Genomic DNA, 19,942 nt, shown 5'->3' on the forward strand with positions numbered 1-19,942 from the left:
ACTAGGGGTGCTTGGGTGAAAGGGCCCCAGGTAGCACTTGTAGCCCAAAGGACATTTGTGTGGATGTTTGATGCAGTGAGAAATGTGATCGTCACCTGCTGGAGGTTAATGTTTCTGCAAGATTACCTGTTCTCAATCAAGTGTCCAGACAGCTGGTAAATCTTGACTCTGTTTGTCTGGGTTTCTGGCTAGGGAGGAAATGGGATTTAGTGACTGTGGTCCCTTGGCTGCTTCTATACCTGTCTGTTTCCTTCATCTGGATGTTACATGGCTGCCATGGAGCATCTTCTGTACTGCATGGAAGAAAAGGCGCTTTGTCACAAGACTGAAGTGAAACTTTGACTTGAATGTTAGCATCTGAGCAAAACCCCTGGCTGAGTATTTCCTTTTGCTGTGTCTTCAGAGTTAGACACCGGTCTCAAAACCAAAGGCTATCCCTTATCTCTTCCAGCTGTGAATGAAGAGTTGCTCACTAAGGCTGGGGAGTCCAAACTGGCCAGGTTTGGCTGCTCTGGCTCTCCTGTCAGCTACAGACCAAGCAACCCAGTGGGTCACCCAGGCCCAGGAGAACCCTTAACCTCTGCCCCTTGTCGTCTGCAGCCCTCTGGCTAGTGAGCTGTTGCTTCTTTGTTCTCAGCTTTTCCCCTTTATACACCCCCAACCCTCTCTGGGAAAAATCAACATTTGCCTTTCAGAGCCTGGCAAACAGAAGGGGTCTGTATTACATCCTGATGGCAGCCCCAGGCTTGCAGAGCTCCAATGATAAATCCAGTAATGTTTGTTGCAGGGGGACCCTCTGAAATACAAGATTGGGAGTTCTGTGTGTCTGAAACAAGAGCAGGGAAGCAGTGAACAGTCATGGAGCAGATGCTGTGGCTGGAAAATAGAATGTGGATTGCATTGCGGTTACAAGAAGGTGGCAAGAAATTGATTTAAACATTTCAGGAAGGATGATTGAATTGTTTTACAGATTGCTGGTTAGTGTGAAGCAGAGAGCCAGATGCTGGGCAGGGAGTTTGCACCAGGACTTCTCCTGTGTGGTCAGAGCCAGAGCATTACTGGCCCACGCAGAGCGGGGAGTGGAGCTGTGGGGTGGTTTGGGAGTATTTGATCGATATGGAAATAGCACATTGCAGTTTCAGAATTCATTTCCCCTCCTTCAAACCTAACAGAGGTTTTCTCCAACTAATCCATGGTCATTGCCTGAGGAAGTTAGGTGAACTCCTGAGTCTGGATGCTGGAAATGTTTGGGGCTTTTTGGAAGCAAAGGATGAGCAGTGCTCATCTGTTTTGTTCTTGTTTCCATAGTGCTCTGCATGCTAAGCCTTATCCCTTGTCCATTCAGGCTCCTGAGGGCTCTTGTGCTATTAATGTTAATCAGTAACTAACGCATTGCTAGCTTGCTGAAGCTCTTGTGGCAGCTGGTTAATGTAAGAGTTTGATTGTTTCCTTCTTTGAGCAAGGCTGCAGCTTGGATGAGTTCAGGCACCTTCCTCCCTTCCCATCTCTGCTGGAGAGCTGCAGGTTCTTCAAATCCAAGCTTCTCTTGCAATGGCTTTGTGAGCTCTGTGCCATATTCCTGCAAAACACTCCTCATTTAGGGAAAATATCATGAGGACACTATTAATTGTGGTTCTTCATATTCTTACTTCTGTCTTCGATTTCAAAAGCTAAGGAATGTGAGCAGTGAGGAGTGTGATGAAAATAGCTTAAGTTTAGAGGGACAAGATCTCTTTGGATATGTGCTTGGTTTCAACAGTGAACAGGAAATGATTTTGGACGTGCCAGTCATTACCAAGTCAATTCCCAATCAGTATAGCTTCACAAGAACAGCTTTCTGTTCTTTTACAAACGCTTTTCCCTCCCTCCTGATGTAAAAGAATCGCATAAACCAGCAAAACTGACAATACATACAAAAGACCTATTTTTCCAGTCCTGTCCAGTTTGTGTGGATACTTGCATTAGAAATACACAGTTACACAAGTCATTGATGCGTCAGCATGGTGATGTGGCATTCCTTGTGCTGCCTGGCCACATTACTGAAAGGTTCTCGCTAGAAAGCTCCCAGCTGATGACTAACATGCTTTTTCCTATGAAAAACTGCTTGTGCTAATTTATTTTGTTGTGCTTTCATGGTTGTCCAGCATATCTCTGGATGACTATCAGCTGCAAGGGATTTGTGGGTAGTAAAGACCAGATGATCACAAAGAGCAGTGAAATGATCTTGTTATTTCTATCAAGCATCTGAGGACTGAGTTTGCTCACCTCAGAACAAATGCACGAGGAACAGGCTGGGTCTCTGTGCTCTTTAAAGGCCACTTTAACTGTTGAGCAGCTTGCCAAAGCACTTGGGGTCACTCCAATGTTTTAATCTTGACATTGAGATTGAATGTTTCTGAAAAGCCAAGACTTTGTTCAAGCACCAGCTTGAATTCATGGTGACTGGATAAAAACGTGTGGTGTGGATTTTGCAGGTCAGTCCAAGCAATTTTCTGGCCTTGAGCTCTAAGGATGAAATAACTGATTTCCTGAGGATTACTGCAGTTGAATTTGAGTTAAAGTCTTGAAGGGAAGCCTGAACTTGAGCCAAGGTTAAGGTGCTGGGTCCCCTGCCATCTTCTACAGCCATGTGCAAGACTGGTTCTTCTACCTAACTCCCCCCTTTGCTGCAGCCAGGAGCTTAGGGAAGACCACTGCTGGGTTTGGGGGAGCCTTTCTAGCATCAGAAAAATTGAGGCTTAATTCTTTCTGCCTCTTATCATTAGGACAAGTTTTGGAGCATTTTTTAGTGTTTGGCACCTGAAAGAAGTATAACATTGTGGTAGGAATATATTCATCTTGCTAATGTCAGTTTTCCTGTGGTTTCCTTGAGGGTTATCTGTAATCCACGCTTGGGCTGGGTCCTTTCTATGTGTGAACTCATGGCTCCACTTGTGTCAATAGGGCTATGCTGATTAGCAGTGTTGTCTGGCCCCAGCCTGATGATATCCAGCTCCCACGTGAGGGAAATGGTTGCTGTTGGTTTAGGTTGTATGCTCTATACCTATAGACCTTCAACCTAGACACATGCAGCTTGTTGGTGCACCCATGTGGTGGCAACTGTGTTGGAGGAGATAGTGGTCTGCTCCTGAGCCTGTAATCAGTGCACCTTGGGAACAGCATCCCTCCATTCCGTCAGCATCCTACACCCCAGGAGGGGGTGCTTTGTAAAGAATCCTATTACATAGAATCTGGAAAAGTGTTTTTATTCTTCAGTGCATGTTTCTGATTAGTGCTGGAAATGAGCATGAATATTTTTCCCATATTCCTTTTGAGTTTATTGTTGCAAGTGGATTTCAAGTTAATAGAAGTGAAGTAGGAATTGTGTGGTTCATTGGATTTGGGCTTGAAGTGATAGAGATCCTCATTCCTTTGCTACTCTGCAGATAGATGTCTCTCCCTTGCAGAACTCTGCTCTACCAGACCTCCTCTGCCCTCACTGTGACACCCGCAGCTTTCTGTGCAGGGCTCTGCCTCTGAAGGTGATGTCCTATGCAAGCATGAAAACTTTATGGCTCGGTCTCCAGCAGCTGGGTTGTGCAGTGTGGATCAAACCATGTCCGAGTTATTCTCCTGTTAATAGCTCCAGGGCTTGGTAGTGATGAGGTCTTCTCCAGCTTTTTATCTAAGGAGGTTTTAGAGCTTGTCTATGTGAAGCAGGATGAAATACAGGGGCTGGTGAAGGCAATCTCTTGTCCACTGACTGGATAGTACCTGTGAAGTCGATAAAAAGAGAGCAATTTCACACGCTTTGTGGCCCTGAGAGTGTTGCAATGAACACGTACATCCTAAAAGGGAGTGTGAAACTGTCCCAGCAGTCTGCACTGGTCCCTGTGCCAGCTCTACGCTGCAGGGCAAATGAAGTGATAACCTTGCTGCCATCTTCTAGCCTCCCTACCCGCGACAGCAGGATGGCTCGAGGGGATGGCAAAGGGCAGGCTGGATCACAGGAGGCAGGGCTGTGCCCCTGCACAGTGTACAGGCTGGTGCCGATCCTGCCCTGGAGTGATCAACTGTGAATGTCAGCCTTTGCTTTAAAAACTGCCCGGGCTGTGTAAGTGCTGTAGACACCTCTGAAGTGTTGCTCTGCTAAGGGTTCTCCCATCACCTCAGCGCCAAAGCTGAAGTCTAAGCCCAGACCTGTACACCCAGGAGATTGCTCTGGGAAACTGAGAGTGCAGAAATCTCCACAGGAGGAAACTGCTCTTGAATGGAGACATCTCCGGTGCTGTCCGGACACCCTGACACGTTTGTGCTGGGTGATGAAGAAAGCTGTGTTTTCTGACTTCAGACCCACTAGCAAATACTTTTAACAGAAGCAAGGGTCATGCTGGCTGCTCAGCTGAGCTGGTGCCGCTTGGCTGACTCCAGCACAGTGAGGGATGTCTCCCGCTAGTTTTGGCTCGTCCCTTTCCAACAAGACTTTGGTTTGATTTGGGTTCTTTTTGTTCGTTTGGTTTTTGTTTTTACTGGACTGTGTAGAGAGAGCGAGTTCCTGGGTTGCATCCTCCATTGTTTGTCTTCACCCTGTGGTTTCTATTGATAATGGAAATTGCTCATTTGTTCTTTTGATATTTACATCATGTGAGTGTAGCTGCTTGGCTCACTTACTGTGAGAAGGGAATAAATCTCAAGTGGCCTGTCTCGTTGTTATCTGCATCCATACAAAGTTTGGGGTGTATCCTGGGAGAACTGATGTGTTTTGGACAATGTACATGTTGACTGTATTGGAGGTGAACATCTCTGGCAATTCCCTTTGTAGCTCTAGGGAAAAGTCACTCTGTAGCAAGGACAGTTTCTCCAAACAGGCTGGATTCAGTCTCCCTCTACATCAGGGTAAGCACCTATAAGATACTTGTGTTTCCATACCAGGTTCTTTATCAGCAGCTGCAAGATGCATGAAATAGTAGAATCTTTGTCTTAAAAGAAGGAGGGAGCGGTTTAAACGTGAGCCTGGCAGGAATCTTGCTTACACTGACACAACCCGCTTGGAGCAATTCTTGGCTTCTTGTACGCCCAGTGTCCTTTGCTGCCGCTGCCTTTCTGCTGCACCATAGAGTCCCAGCCTATGGATCTAGAGGGAATTAGCTGTTGATTATAAAATGAGAAAAACCATTGCTCAGCCAGTGAGCCAAGGTGAGGCTGAGCTCTGGGAATGTTCTAACTCCATCCTGCTGCAGCACATCCGCCGAGATGAATGAACTGTTCTTGGACTGACCAATTTTAACTATTCGACTCTTCCATTTTAGAGGCATTCTGCCGGGGACATGGGGAAGCATTCCTCATTTCAGCTAAATAAAGCATATTTCATTATGTTCCTTAGTCCTGTGCACTACAATAAATTTATAGGATGGCTTGAGGGCATTTGAACTGCGTTAAGAGGGAAGACTCATAGACACTGTGTCTGGGATGGAAGCCTTTGATTTTCCTTTCACAGCTCAAAGCAGGGGCTCAGCCTGCTGCTTCCATGCTATAAATAGAGGTAACCCCAGAGCACGCTCAGCACGCTGATGCTCTCTATCCTGCCCGCAGTGCTGCCTCCCTGGCAGGGTGTTCAGACCAGCATATTTTTAGCAGTTGTTTTTTCCTTTTTTTCCTTTTTTCTCTTTTTTTCCCCCTCTCCTCTTTTCTTTTCCCTCTCCTCTTTTCCCCTTCTCCTTTCTTTTCCCTTTTCCTTTCTTTTTTCCCATCCCTTTTCCTTTTTTTTTTTTTTTTTTTACAGATCTTCTCCTGTCTTGCTAGGCTGCCAGCTTTCTCTGCTGTTTATCTGCTTTCCAGGATTGTGCATGGCTCCTCCCTTATTGGAGGGGCAGTGGGACACCACACTTAACAAGTTTGGCTTGGAAGCCGTAGCGCTCCCTCCTCTTCCCAGATTGAAGCAGTGCTATTTAAAACTCTGTTGAGCAGAGGAAATACCCCTTTTCATTCTTGCTGGTTTAATCCCTTTACTTATTGTCCAGCAGATCTGATAGAGCAGGGTAGAAATCCTGACTGTACACCAGCAAGAGGCAATAAACGGAGGGGAGAAAATAATTGAGAAGAAAATGTCAGGATTGGGTTTAATAGAAAAAAATAATACATTTATAATGCTGGATATAGTGCCAGCCCCTGGAAACTTCAGCCCTTCTCTCACTGTCAGTAATGGAAACTGCATGCTGAGTGATGTGTGCAGCAGCACTCTGCCCTGTTGCAGTACAGATAAAGCTCTGGAGAGCTCAGGCTGGGTGCTCATGCCTGTGTGTGAGCAGTCCCACCTCTGTGTCTGACCCTTCGGCTGTGGGACTCTTTGAGGGGCAGAGCTGAGCTGGGTGATGGCTCTGGGTGGTGCCTGCCATGAGTTCTCCTTGTGCTACCTCAGTTAGGCAGCACCGCTGCTTTCTTGGGCCAGCCCTGTGGTTCAGCCACATGATGTGGTAGGCACAGAGGCTTTTTATGTTAGAAAAGGAAAGGGAGAGAGAGAATGAACCTACATATAAATATATGTAAGCAAAAGGTTCCGAGCATGAGATGCTTTTTCCATGTTGAGTTGCCAGGCAGCTCTTTCCCTCCCTTCCTCCAGCCCAGGGCTCATTGGTATGAAAGATTTCCTGCCTTTTTTCTTGTATGGTGCACTCTTCCAGCTGACAGGGTTTGTGAGGCTGTGGCTGTGTTACAAATCACAGTTTAGGGGTGTTCTACAACTGAAATTGGTGCTGGTTTAATCCCTGTGGCTCCATTCTGGAGCTTGACAGCTTCAGCATTTGATTGGAGATGACAGACACCATTCTGGAGTTGTTGTTCCTCTAGCAAGACCCACAGAGACTGAGGAGGTGCCAGACCTTCTGGGAATCCCTGTATCAAGATATCCCAGCTTTTGGGGTAGTTTCAGAGTATAACATCCCACAGGAGGTGCTTCTCTGCATTCATTTGTGTCACCATTTATTGTGCCAAGAAAAGAGAAACTGAGGCAGTAATCGACATCTGGTTTCTGTGCATGGCTAGGGCTTAACCAAAGGCTTGCTAAGTTGAAGTTTGGTTCTTGCTGAGATTTTCAGCATCCCTGGGAAAGGAATGCCGTGGCAGTCACCACATTACAAAGAGGCAGCTGGAATGGCAGAGAAGTTAAATGAGTTGCTGATGGATTAGAATGCTGCTGTAGCCAGGAGGTCCCACTGGCTTGCCTGGAGTCTGGGAGGCAGGCAGGGAGTTACTGATTACTTTCTGAACTGAGTATGGGAATGGAGGAGACAGGTGTGTCTGGGGTATGTCTTTCAATGTAACGTATGATGTAGGGTACCTTAAGATGTCCATGTATCTTCCTCCAGCATGGTGCTTATGCATTAACCATGTGCTAACCCAATGAATATGATGAATACTTTTCTTTGTTAAAAAAGATGGAGCAGAATTAGCTCAACATCTGGATCACTGTGGTCTGGTTTAGCATCTGCCTGGAACATGCAATGCATCCCATGTTCCAACGGGTCTAACCTCACGGCAGGGTTCTTGTACATGATGTGTTCCCATGATGCTGGGTGAAGTCCAGCCAAAAATGAGCCCCCACTTGCTTTCCTGTAGTGCTGAATGCAGGAGCTGCTGCTGTCCTTGCAGCTGAGCTTGCTGACGAGGCCAAGCACATCTGGTATGTGGTCTCTGTGCAGGAGCTTCTTTGCTGAGCTCTCTGACAGGGCAGGGCATGTGCTGGTCCTTACATGCCTGTGCTTCCCTCTCTCAGCCAGGAAACCTGTCTCTTGTCTCCTGCACTTGTCTCCAGGATAAAACATCCTGGAGTGAGAGGTGAATGTGCGTGTCCCACTTAATGGTTTCAAAAGTTATCTCTGGTGTTTCTGGAAAGTGTAAATATGTTTGTGGGTTTGCTATGTTTGAATAATAATGTTTGACATCTTCAGGGAAAGGTGGAGGTCTCCCTTCAGGTGGTTTTCTGTTTAAAATAACATATAGCATTCCTTCAGTTGCAGAGAACGTTATGCAGAGCAGATTCCCAACAGAAAACGTGCCTTGCCAGATACAGTCAGAGTAGGGGGATTGCTCCACATGCTACATTCACATTAACTCCCTTGGCCCATTCAAATTTTCTTCTTGCTTTAGGAATCAGCAGGACTTCCAGCGGGAGACCTCGGAGGCTCAGTGACCAGATGAGTCCAAGTAAGCTTCAGAAATTTCTCTCTCTAAAACTTCCTCATCCAATAAAAAAGTATAAACTAAAAACTGAGAGACCACAAGAAGTAACTGTCAGGGATCACACTACCTGCCTCCTGTCCACTGGCTGTGGTTTGAAAGTCAAAGCTGCCTGCTTGATAAGTGCAGAGCTCTGCTGTCAAGAGCAGTATGTATGAACCAGTGCGTATATATTAACACACACACCAAAAAAATCCCAACCCTGAACTATGAACATGAGAAATATTAAATGAAAGGGTAATTAATTACTGGGTAATGGGTCCAGAGAGAATAATTAGAAATCCCCATCTCAATTCAAGGGGTCTAACACAAGGCACCAGACAGCAGCAATGGCCCCAGGTTGAAATACAGCTTTAGTAATTAGCAGCTCTTTCATACTCTCCTTAGCTATTATTTTTTATTGGATGTGGAGATTTATGGATTATATGTGCTTGTGACTCAATTTACACTCCTAATTGCAGCTTAATGTTTCTGAAGCTGTTTCTGATTCAGAAGGAAAGAGGTGGGAGGGATTTTGTCTTGGAAAAGGTGTTTTTCTGCCTCGGGAAAGCAATAGCAAAAGTCTTGATGCTTGTGAGTACCTGAGCCCATCTGTTCTGCTTGCATTTGCATGACATGTTGGGACTGCCCAGGGACAGAGACACATCCCTGGTGCTTACCTGCATTGTCCTGACCCGAATTATCCCCTTTGAGTAGAAAATTTCACTGTTCTTGTCTGAAATACACAAAACGAAGCTGAGACAGCCCATTTCTGGATGTTTTGATTTCCTGGACCCTTTTGCTGGCTGTACTGGCCCCTCTGATGAACCTGCACTGCTCTGCAGGGAAGCGTCTGTCTCTGGAATCCGGGTCCGTTGTACATCAGATACATTCATCTTTCTTAGCAGGTGCTTTGCTGCCATTGAAACCTTCCTTCACATTTCCTTCACTGAGATGTGTGACTTCCCCTTGGCATTGCCTTCTCTGGCATTTTCTCTGGAATGCTGACAGTGGTCTCTGCTGCTTGCTGCAATCAGTCTGTCCCCGCAAGAACCTCACTCACCTCCTCCTCACCTCACTCTGGCCCAGGGATTTCATCCTCTTGGATGCTCTGTCACTCACAGTTGCTCCCTGGGGGCTTGATTTGTTATTTCAATTCATCTTCTCAGCCCTCATATCCTGTCTCAGCTCCCAGATGTACTTATCAAAACAGTTGTTTCCAGCTTTTCCCTCTGTGTGGGTGGGAGGAGAAAGCCACCCTCAGGATGCTGTCCTGGAGCGGTGACTTCAGTGCTTTGCTGTATCGAGGCATCAGCACATGTGGAATGGGGATTAGTCACAGACATCTGGTTAAGCATGTGCTTAAATACCCTGGGAGCTGTGACGCTGTCTGCCTGGCCCTTGTCAAACACCCATGAGAAGCACAGGGACAGGTATTCACGTCCTGGCACAGACAAGGGTGATGGAGACATGGCATGCTGTGCCGCTGTCCTGCTGCTGGCACACTTGCTGCTTTGCATCTGGAGCTTCTCAGCTGTGCACTGTCACCATCTCCAACCTTGATGCTGTGGTGTACCAGTGGGAGGATGTAAATATGGTCAGAGCAGGCCACTTGTCCCCAAACTAATGTCAAAACCCAGGAAAAATGCACTGAGCAGTAATTTAGTGTGGAATCGTGGTATTGGCCCTGGGGGCTAAAGCTTCATGGCAGTGATTGTTCAGTGCAAAGGAAAGCTGTATCTTGAAGCTGGTGCTTCAAAATTCAGCCACCAGTGCAGAAACTGGTAGTTTTGAACTTAAAAGCAGGTTTATTTTCTGCATGTGCAAAAACCAAAGTTGCAGTCTCAGCCCTGGCACCGTGTGCCTTCATATATCTATGTCTGAGGACAGAAGGGAGAGTTGGTACAGCTCCAAAGGTAACTGGTGTGTAGAGAATCTGAGCTGAAAGACACAGCACGTTTGTTCAAGCTTGTTTTCTTTAGCCTCTAATTACATACTTTGGCACTTCTCTGGTGAGAGACCTTTTAAATGTTAATATTTTTTCCATGTTAAAGTCAAATGAGCAGGTCAGTACTCCAGTTTGGATTGCAGTAAATATTTAGGACTCCCTAGAACTGCAGCTCAATTTCCCCTTGTTTCAGGTCCAAACGTTCCCCTCTGCACATCTGGCCTTGCACCCAGAAGCTTTTATTCCTGTAAAAGACAAACTGGGGTTGGGATGACTGAGCAGGCATTGCAAGTGAGGCACTGCAGAAGGGGTTGCTTTGTGCTCTTTGCCACCTTAAACATTGCCACCCTAGTTCTTGGGGTCTAGGTACTACACAGTCACCCCCACACCATGTATTGCTTTCAGACAGACATTGATAGAAGGAACTTGGAGATCTGATGTTGATCTGTTTTGGAAACCTTATTCTGTGATGCTTCTCAGTTTTACTCATCCCTGTGAAAGTGGTTGTATGGTGTTGGCATCCACTGCTGTTCAGTTAGCAGTGATTCCAGGGCTTTGGAGCTGATGGTTTTTGTTTGTATGGGCCTGCTGCATACTGCCAGGTAAGCTAATGAGGTGGACTCGTCCAGGCTGGTCAGTGGAGAGAGCTGTTAGGGCTCTCAGACACTTTCTGACTTTGGGAAGAATAAGCTTCTTGGAGGAATCCATAACCCTATAGGATAATGTGGGACCATAATTTATTTAGGTATCTACATTTAGGGATATGTGAATCCTATGCTTTGGCTTAGTTTTCCTTTGGTTGCAAAAATGAAGTTCCTATCACCTGTACCTGAGGAACCTCTCCAGGTTTCCTGTAGCCCCTTTAGGCACTGGAGCTGCTCTAAGGTCTCCCCTTCAGGAGCCTTCTCTTCTCCAGGCTGACCCAGCCCAGCTCTCTCAGCCTGACTCCAGAGCAGAGCTGCTCCAGCCCTTGCAGCATCTCCATGGCCTCCTCTGGACTCACTCCAACAGCTCCACGTCCCTCTTGTGCTGCTGCCCCAGAGCTGAATCAGCAGTGCAAGGGGTCTCCCCAGAGAGCAGTGGAGGGGGAGAATCCCCTCTCTGAGCTGCTGCTCACGCTCTGGGGACGCAGCCCAGCACCTGGAGGGTTCTGGGCTCAAGCGCACACTGAATCTGGGTCATGGGGAGCTTCTCCTCACCAAACACCCCCAAGTCCTTCTCCTCAGGGCTGCTCTCAATCCAGTCTCTGCCCAGCCTGTGTTTGTACTGGGGATTGCTCTGACCCAGGGGCAGGACCTTGCACTTGGTTTTGTTGAACTTCATGAGGTTCTTACAGGGCCACCTCTCGAGCCTGTCCATGTCCCCCTGGATGGCATCCCTTCCCTCCAGCATGTCAACCACACTAGCGAAGAATAGTGTGTCAGGGAAGTTATTCCCACTTCATTTTTCTACAGCTGTACCAGATGAATTTGAAAGTGAGAAGTATTTGCTGACATTTGCCATCCGGAGCAGCAATGTGTTCCCCAGCCGGCCACAAAACAGCCCCAGAGCAGTTGGAGTGGTAGAAATCAGCATCATATTGCTGTCGGGCAGCCAGCTGTGCTCTGTACTTTGATTTGTTGCCAGCCTACAATTCAGTTTTTGCTAAGAGGAAGGAATTTCCCTGGCAGGAATAAAGCAAGAGGGTCCAGAAAAAAGGTAGAGCTTACTGATTTAGCTAAACCAGCATGTTTTTTCTGTAGGTGAATGCAAGGAAGAGGATGCCTTCCAGTTGTGTGGCAGCAGGACTGCTCCAGGACCAGTGCTATTGGTGGGTCAGGTGCTTTGTTCAGGAGAGATCCCAAAGGGATGGGAGGGGAGCAGGTGCCTCAGCTTTCCTGTTTCAGCCTTTGTCTGGCTGCACGGCTGCCTGGAGCTGGAGCAGGGGCAGGCAGCCAGGGCCAGCTGCACTCCAGGGCAGGCACAGCTCTTCTATCCAAAACAGACAGGGCGCGAGCGGCCCCACTTCTGCATCATCAGCACTTGGCTGAGGGTCAACCACAACTTGTGCTGGTGCTTTTTGGAAGCGTAGGGCATAATTTAGAGGCATGAAGCTCAAGGCTGGCTATCTGAGTTGCATTGGAAAGGGGCACTCGCTGATGTCATGAAACCTGCATTGGGGCAATTTGTCTCATAATCACAGAATCAAAGACTGGTTTGGGCTGGAAGGGACCTTAAAGCCCATCCAGTCCCAACCCCCTGCCACAGGCAGGGATACCTTCCACTAGAGCAGGTTGCTCTAAGCCCCATCCAACCTGGCCTTGAACATTGCCAGGGATGAGGCATTCACAGCTTCCTTCATCAGCCTGCTCCAGTGTCTCACCACCCTCACAGTAATGTCTAAATACTTTCCTTGGGTATAAAGTGGAGGCACTCCCACACCAGACATGTTTGTTGATGCACCAGCTCAAGACCCTTGTCCACCCTTTAGGTTGATGGTGGTAGACATGGTGGTCAGAAGCCACAGTGTGTGGGCAAATGGGGGCTGAATATGCAGGATGAGTGAGATGGTTCAAAGATGCTGGTTGTGGTTTGAGCCTGTGACCTTTTGCTTGGGGCAGAAGCTCTAGGACCTCACTGACCATGATGGGCACAGTTTAAATGAGCATCATCACCTCAGCAGGGTCAACAGGATTTCGGCAGGGTTCACTAATTTGGGATGCTCCAGATTCAGGCAGTGAGTTAAAAGTAGATATGGTGATAGATCTTGTTGTTTCCATCTCTCCATTTAGTACCTACCTTGAGGACCGTCTTCTCTCTTCATGCCTGGAGTCTGTAAAAGAACAGCTTTAGAGACTGGTTTATGTGAGGTTGTGGGTTAACCAAAAGAGTGGAAATAAGCAAATGCCAAAAGCCAGGGGCTCCCTAGTGGAGCGTACATGATTCCTGTTACACAAGCTAATTCAGAGTGCTCTAAAAACCATTAGCTTTTGGAGGCTTTTTTCCCAGGGAAATGCTGCCAGGACTGTCACGCGTCTGCAGCTCAGACACGGGCACCCCCACTGCACAGCACAGCCCTCCACATGTGATGTCTGACTTTGGGAACCCCTCTTGTAAACCTTGGTCCAGAAGTTTAGGTTGTCCTAACCTTTTCTGCATCCTTTTTTAGCTTCCCATTGGCATTCTGGGATTCAGGCTCTGAGGGCAGCGCTGCTGCTCCGGCTGGAAGCTGTGGGCTTGCATGTCTCTTTGCAGTGTGATATTTTAAGCACAGACATGCTGTTCACCTTGGTGGAGCGGCAGAGGGGTTAACTAGAGATTTCTGGTTGCAGCCTTGTGGCTTTGGATGTGTCCCTAGATGAGGTCATACGAATAACTTTGGGCAGCCTCTATTCCCCTTTGTTTTAAGCACCGCACTGGTCACCACAGCTGCACTCATCTCCGTGCCAGAGTGTCCCCACACACATGCACCACTTGCTCCCCCCCAGGCTCCCTAGTGACAAGCCCTCATTTGACATGTGTCCTCTTGGTCTTTCTCATCACAAGGGCAAAGTAACAAAGAGTGAAGCTTGCTCAGCAGCCAGCCTGAAGAGTCCTTTCTGCAGCAGCACAGCTCTGCAGGAAACCCCAACTCCAGGCAAGGAGAAGTTAAAAGTGAAAAGGCTGCTTACGGTTCAGGTGCCTGGTTTCCTGCAGGGACACACATGAAGATGGTGCTTGCATAATGCTGCCACGTGCGCTCCAAGCTGCCTGCAAGAGTCCTGTGGGGCTCCCACGTGCTTCCAGCACGTGTGTGTTACTTACAATGAATGAGGCTGCACAGGCATTTGACTGCACAGGTAAAATTAAGGAATAGTGATAGGAGCCATGGGCATCTTTGCCACTGAGGGATGTGCTCAGCACTCGCTTGTCCTGGTCATTTTCAATACCTGTGATTCATCTCCAGTCTCAGGTACAGTCTCTTAATCCCAAAAGGCTACTGGGCATTGCAGGGGGGTAGGTAGATCTCCTGATGCTTTCTTTGTACAACACTTTGGGCTCCGGTGTGAGGAAACCAGAGACAGTAAACCGTAAATCAGTTGTTCAGGAAGGACTAGGGATTTAATCCTCTGTAATGTTTGGGGGCTTTAGCTGCTCACTGTGTTTGAAGATACTCGACATACTGTGATATGGATTTGTTGATGACTAGATGATCTTAAGGTCCTTTCCAACCCTAACTATTCTATGATTCTATGAGTGCTGGTGAGGTCCACAGGGCTCCCCTGAGGACAGGAGATGTAGAAATGCAGAGTGCAGCTCCTCCAGGGCAGCAGCAGTAGTCCTGGAGCGAAGTTGTTTATCACCTCTGGACCAGGTGTCTCTGGAGAAAGCTTATAACACTCTTTCAAGAGAACCTTATATTAGCTGTGGCAGGAAGGATGTGGGAGAGCACAGAAGAGGAATAGCAGTGAGGTATGGTTTGATCTCATTTCTTTGTCTCATCCCATTGTGAAGGATGGAGGGAAAATTCCTATTCCTCTAGACCAAAACACAGTGCTGAGAGAAAGAAATGTTTGTTAGTATCTCTGCCAGCCCCAGCCTGTATCCTGTGAGGGACATGGCTGTGCTGGGATGTGGCTGACTCAAGGTGCCTATGCAGGAGGGGATGGAGCAGGCAGAGAAAAGCCCTCCTCGGCTGATGGGAGTGAATGGACATGCTTCCAGCCGACAGGCACTGGAGGAGTGGGACAGCTTTGGAAATGTGCATGTGTGGAATATGGCATCTTGTGCCTTTCCCATAGAAACAGGGAGAAAATTAACAAAATGAGGAAGCAGGCCTGGTATGTCTTCACCTGGTCTGTACTGCGAGCTCATGGTTACCGACACAGCTGTGTGTGGTCGTGTTTTCCTTGGGTGAATACACGCGTCTCTCCATGGTGTTTATTTCTCTCATCTCTTTGCTGCTGAAATGTCAGTTTACACATTGCTCTTGGGCATGTTGGCAGACCAGCTCATGGCTGCTCAACATTCCCTTTGCCCCTCAAAATCTGGTGTCCCTCATCACTTGGGCAGGGGTAGATTCCTGAGCCCTGGCTGCTGCCACAGGCATCCTCTGAGCCTCCGAGGTCAGCACATCCTGTGGTGGCTGGTGCTTACCAAACCCCCTAATTGTACCTTAGGCAGAGAGCGTGGATTTGCTCCTTGCTATATTTATCTGGTGTCTAGGACTGCAAAAAAGGCAGGAGTGCAGCCTTTCATGCCTTTTCTTGCAGAGAGATGACTTGTTTGTAAGGCAACTCTGCAGTTGGGTTAATGACAAAGCACTGTGGATGTCAGGGCTGACCTGCAAAGTCTCTGCTGAGATCTCTGCTGAAATTGCATGAAAGCAATCAGTGAGGTCCAAGAAAAGCACCAGCAGCAAGAGGCATTCCTGACTGACTGACTTGGTAAGCAGTCCCTCCTCCGTTTAAATTTTCTGGTCAAAAGCACGTTGTGATGTGCAGACGAGTGTCCAGGCATGGATGATTCTGCTGCTAAGTGAAAACAAGGTCTACAGCCAAATTCTGGAGTGTTTTCTGTCCTTCAGCAGATTGGCCTTTCTCCAGCAATGGGGACTTTGGGCAGGACAAGACAATGGAGTGTCCTCTTTCTGCATCACACCAAGGCAGCATCTGTCTATGTTTCAGTAAAGTAACCCAGTGAAATCCATGCAGGAGACACCCCCTTGCCTGTAGGTGCCTCAATAGGCAGCAGCCTTTAGAAAATATCCATGTTTAGGGATTCGCCTGAAAAGGGTGAAACAAATAACCTGGTCCCTCCATGCCAGAGGAGCTGCTTCAACACACAGGAGCAGAGTGTTTCTTCACACAAGCCCATGTGTAAAGTGCTTAGAAATGGCACAGGTTTCCAACTGAGCCAGTTGCTGCTGCGGTGCTAGTGAAGTGCAGGATCTGGCCTCTGTGCTATGGCTGGGGTGGCTCCATTGCTGTTTGGGGCAAGGATGGTGGAAGGGAGCAGTGGGTAATGCAGCCTGTGCCCAGCCATATTAGATAAACCCAGAAAGTAAGAACAGCAGCCCAGTGGTGCTCCAGGGTTTGGTGCAGTCTTTCTTCCTTTCGTCTGCCTGCTTCCAGTACCCAAGGGGTAACACACTCTCAAACTTTGCTCTTTGCTGGCTCCTTCTCCAGGTAAGAGCTGTTGTAGTGACCTGCTCAGGGGGCAGGAGGCTGCAGACCATATGTCTGCTGTTCAAAGGAGAGCAAATCCAGCAATAATGTTGGGAATCCTGCCTTCCCTCAGGACCTGCTTGGTAGGGAATGACCACAGACCTCCAGGTATGGAGTCGCATCCCTATTTGGGGGACTCAAGGAGTGTGTTGTGGAAGATAGAGTGTTGAGAGGGCAAGAGTGATGGTACTGAGGAGTCCAGGAAGGAAAACATAAGCAGACGATGGTGGAAGAGTTAATATTTATGTGATACCCCTGTGCTCTCCCAGGAGGGTGAGTGTCCAGTCCTTCTGCCTTGCCTCGCCTCTCCTCTCCTCTCACTGCACTGCCGGCAGCTATTAATACTTCAGCACATGAGTGCTAAAGCGTGAGCAGAGAGCCCGGGAGGATATGCAAGGGATTTCCGGCAGTTTGAGCCTTTCAGGCAGAGAGGTTGAGAGCCAGCACAGAGGAGAGCTCTAACAGGGGCTTTCCTTAAAGATACATCCCTCTATGGGGTGAGACAGAACACAGGAGCACTTGTATAGGCATCATCTAGAGGTGCTGCATGGGCTAAGGGCAGGAGGGGAGATGTGCTGCTGCTGTTTTAGCAATCCCCTGCTGTAATTGTCATACGTGCTTCTGGGTGGTGATGTGCTCTGTGTCCTGGGCATAGGCTTCGGCTTGGGTAAAGAAGTAACTTGGGAGGATCTGTGGTTCCCTGTGTTGAGAAAATAAGGAGGGATGGGCAAAACAGTGCTTGGCAACCAAAAGCTGTGGTCCAGGGCAGAACAGCTCCAGCCCAGCTGGGAGGGGGTGGTGGACGTGTGAGGAGATGAAGAAAACACAACTGGCAAAAGAGCAAGCCAGCAGCATTCAGAGGATAAGCACCTCCCTGGTGTCGGGGTTTAAGCCCAGCCAGTAACTTAGAACCATGCAGCCACTCCCTCGCTCCCTGCCTTTTTCTCCCCCACTCCAGGAGGGATGGTGAAGAGAATCAAAAGAATATAACTCCCACGGGTTAAGAACAGTCCAGTAACTAAGGTATAACACAAACCACTGCTGCTACCACCAATAGTAATAATGATAAGGGAAGTAACAAGGGAAGAGAATACAACTGCTCACCACCTGCCGACTCATACCCAGCCCAACCTGAGCAGCGATCTGGCCCTTCTGGGTAACTGTCCCCAGTTTCTATACTGGGCATGACGTGCTGTGGTATGGAATACCCCTTTGGCTGGTTTGGGTCGAGTGTCCTGGGTCTGCTTTCTCCTGGCTTCCCATGCCCCTCCTCCCTGGCAGAGCATGAGACTGAAAAGTCCTTGATCAGAGTAAACATTACTGATCAACAACTAAAAACATTGGTGTGTTATCAGTGTTGTTCTCAGGATAAAGTCAAAAACACAGCACTGCACCAGCTACTAAAAAGGAGAAAAATGACTGCTACATCTGAACCCAGGGCACCTAGGAAAGAGGGGATCTCCTTGCTTTGGGGTTTGCTTTTCGTTGTTGTTTTTTCATTTGGAAAAACGACAAACCAAGAATTTTAGCCAGCATGTTTTTCCTTCCCTATCCTCAAGGCTCATATAAATGTAAATGAAAGGTTTTTGGAGCAAACAGCAAAGGCTCAGATAATGTCATCTGCTGGCTGGGTCCAGCCTGGGGGTAAATGGCATAGGGGGAATATAATGGATGAGCATTTGATTGCACTGTTTGAGTTTGGACCTGTATTTCCTCATGTGAAAATGCTTCACTGTCCGCAAGTTGATTTAGATCTGCTCTGCTCTGTCCTCCCCTCTGTCCTCTTCTCCCAGCTCACTAGCACTGCAGATAGCTGAGCTAGTGAAAGAGTCAGCTGAACCCCCATTTTTCGTGCCTCTCCAGGCCCTGGAGGTCTTTGGCTGCTCTGGCTGCTTCCCAGCACTTTTGTCAATGCAGAACCTGTATCACTGCATGGACTTGCCACGTTCACCCTTCCCAGCTCACTCAGCAGCAGGGCTGGGGTTTGCTACTAGCCTGGTTGGGAGTGGCGAGTGGTGACTATGGGGCTGTGTGTGTGAACTGGGTAGAAAAGCAAATAACACTTCTGTTGGTTGAACTAATCACAGCATAAACCTCGTGAGACAGACAAGGAATTGCAAACAGGATCTGAGTTCGTACCTGCAGGCATCTGTACCATGGTGGCAGCTGCTGTGGCTGGTGACAGCGTCACTAGCCCTAAATCCCCTCCTGGCTCCGCAGTGATGTCCTGGGATCTGGGAGGGGTGTGAGTTTGTGCTGTCTTCACAGCACCTTCCCTATGTGTTCATACACAACAAGCAGTTTACAGTTCAGCAAAGGACTTGGGCATTGCTGGGTTAGTCTAGGAAAGGTGTGAGAGAGAAAGAATTCAGGCTAAGCCTGGAACAGGTTTTGGGTTGCTTTCCTTACTGTGATTTCCTTCCTAGCTTTCTCTGTACCTGGCAATGCTTCCTCTGGCTGCCATCCGTGGTTAATATTTAAACCTGTGAGGTGGGGCAAGGGAAAGCGTGTGCCTCCCTGTGCCAGCCTCTGCAAGCACAGGGCAGTGTGGGAGCAAGGCTCTTGCTTGCTTTCAGCTGCTTGTTTGCAAATGGAAGCTGGATTTATCTTTACGGCAGATAGCAGTGGTTGCCTAAAGGTTGCTCCTGCCTCTTCCCTCCCCTGGTGGCTTTGCCAAAGGACAGGTCTGGGGGGCCTTGCACCCCAATAAGACAGCCTGAACCAGGGGAGAGCTCTCTGTGCCCTTCCCAAGCCTTAGATGTGCTTGACTTCCTCCCCCCCACCAACCCTTTTAAAAGCAGTATTAGAAAACGCAGTATAAATTATCTTTATATAGACTTGCAGAGTGCACAGACCACCGAAAACCCATTTAAACAGGCATGTGGTGATCTTCTCAAACCCAGGGAGGGTGGGAGACCCCCAGCCCTGTAACATACAGGTTGCTGAACTGCACCTTTGAAGGGAGAAAACCCCAACACCCAGTCATGGGCATGGTGAGGCTGAGCACTCCCCTCCCTCCAACAGACACCCCAGTGTCACCACTGCCTGTGGCAGGAGCACTTTGCAAGCACTGCTTCAGAGACACCACTGCACCTTTAAAGTGAATCCTTTGCTTGAGGATTTGAAGTGTGAATGAGAGTATCTGCCTGAAGGTTATATGAATTTCAAGGTCGATTGCATTAATCATCATTTGGATTCACTTCCCTGAGTGTCTCATGGTGATCTGCCCTGCCAGAAATGATGCCTTTGCTCTGTCTCTCCTAATCACCTGGATCGTGATGGGTTAAAACCTACAGGCTGAAATGTGTGTGCTGCCCTCATCCCTTCTTCCTTTCCATTCACCTTCTTCCTTTCTTGATACTTCCCCTGAGCTTTTCCCTCCCTCTCCAGTGTAAGGGGTTTGGCAATACAGGCTGCTCTGCTCGGTGGAGGCAGTGGAACAGACTTTGGGCTACATGAGGCCACGCAGCTCCCCTGGGTCCTCACTTTGTGTTTGGCATCTTTGACGTCTAAGGCAGGAAACATGGTTTCAGCCTGTTCGTGGGAAAACATTGCTGATTGTCCCCTCTCTGATGCCTTGGGCACTGGCAGCTGGAATATGCAGAGCTTTAATAGC

The 19,942-nt window shown here is 48.2% G+C and overlaps 2 protein-coding genes across 3 annotated transcripts in view; one reads left to right on the top strand and one right to left on the bottom strand.

Annotated features, from left to right (window-relative positions):
• FOXK2 (forkhead box K2) overlaps positions 1-19,942 on the bottom strand; it is a 430,591-nt gene that overhangs the window by 410,565 nt on the left and 84 nt on the right. The window lies entirely within an intron of this gene.
• SEPTIN9 (septin 9) overlaps positions 1-19,942 on the top strand; it is a 133,080-nt gene that overhangs the window by 16,808 nt on the left and 96,330 nt on the right. The window contains exon 2 of one of the 2 annotated variants that reach the window (XM_062639756.1): positions 8,125-8,181. The exons of the other annotated variant lie outside the window; for it this stretch is intronic. Coding sequence (XP_062495740.1) covers positions 8,125-8,181 — 57 coding nt within the window. The remainder of the gene's footprint in view (positions 1-8,124; positions 8,182-19,942) is intronic. 2 annotated transcript variants of the gene reach the window in all.

This window comes from Pezoporus occidentalis, unplaced genomic scaffold (assembly GCF_034315485.1).
Source record: "Pezoporus occidentalis ecotype Australia unplaced genomic scaffold, CSIRO_AGI_Poc_V1 ctg62, whole genome shotgun sequence".
Lineage (NCBI taxonomy): Eukaryota > Metazoa > Chordata > Aves > Psittaciformes > Psittacidae > Pezoporus > Pezoporus occidentalis.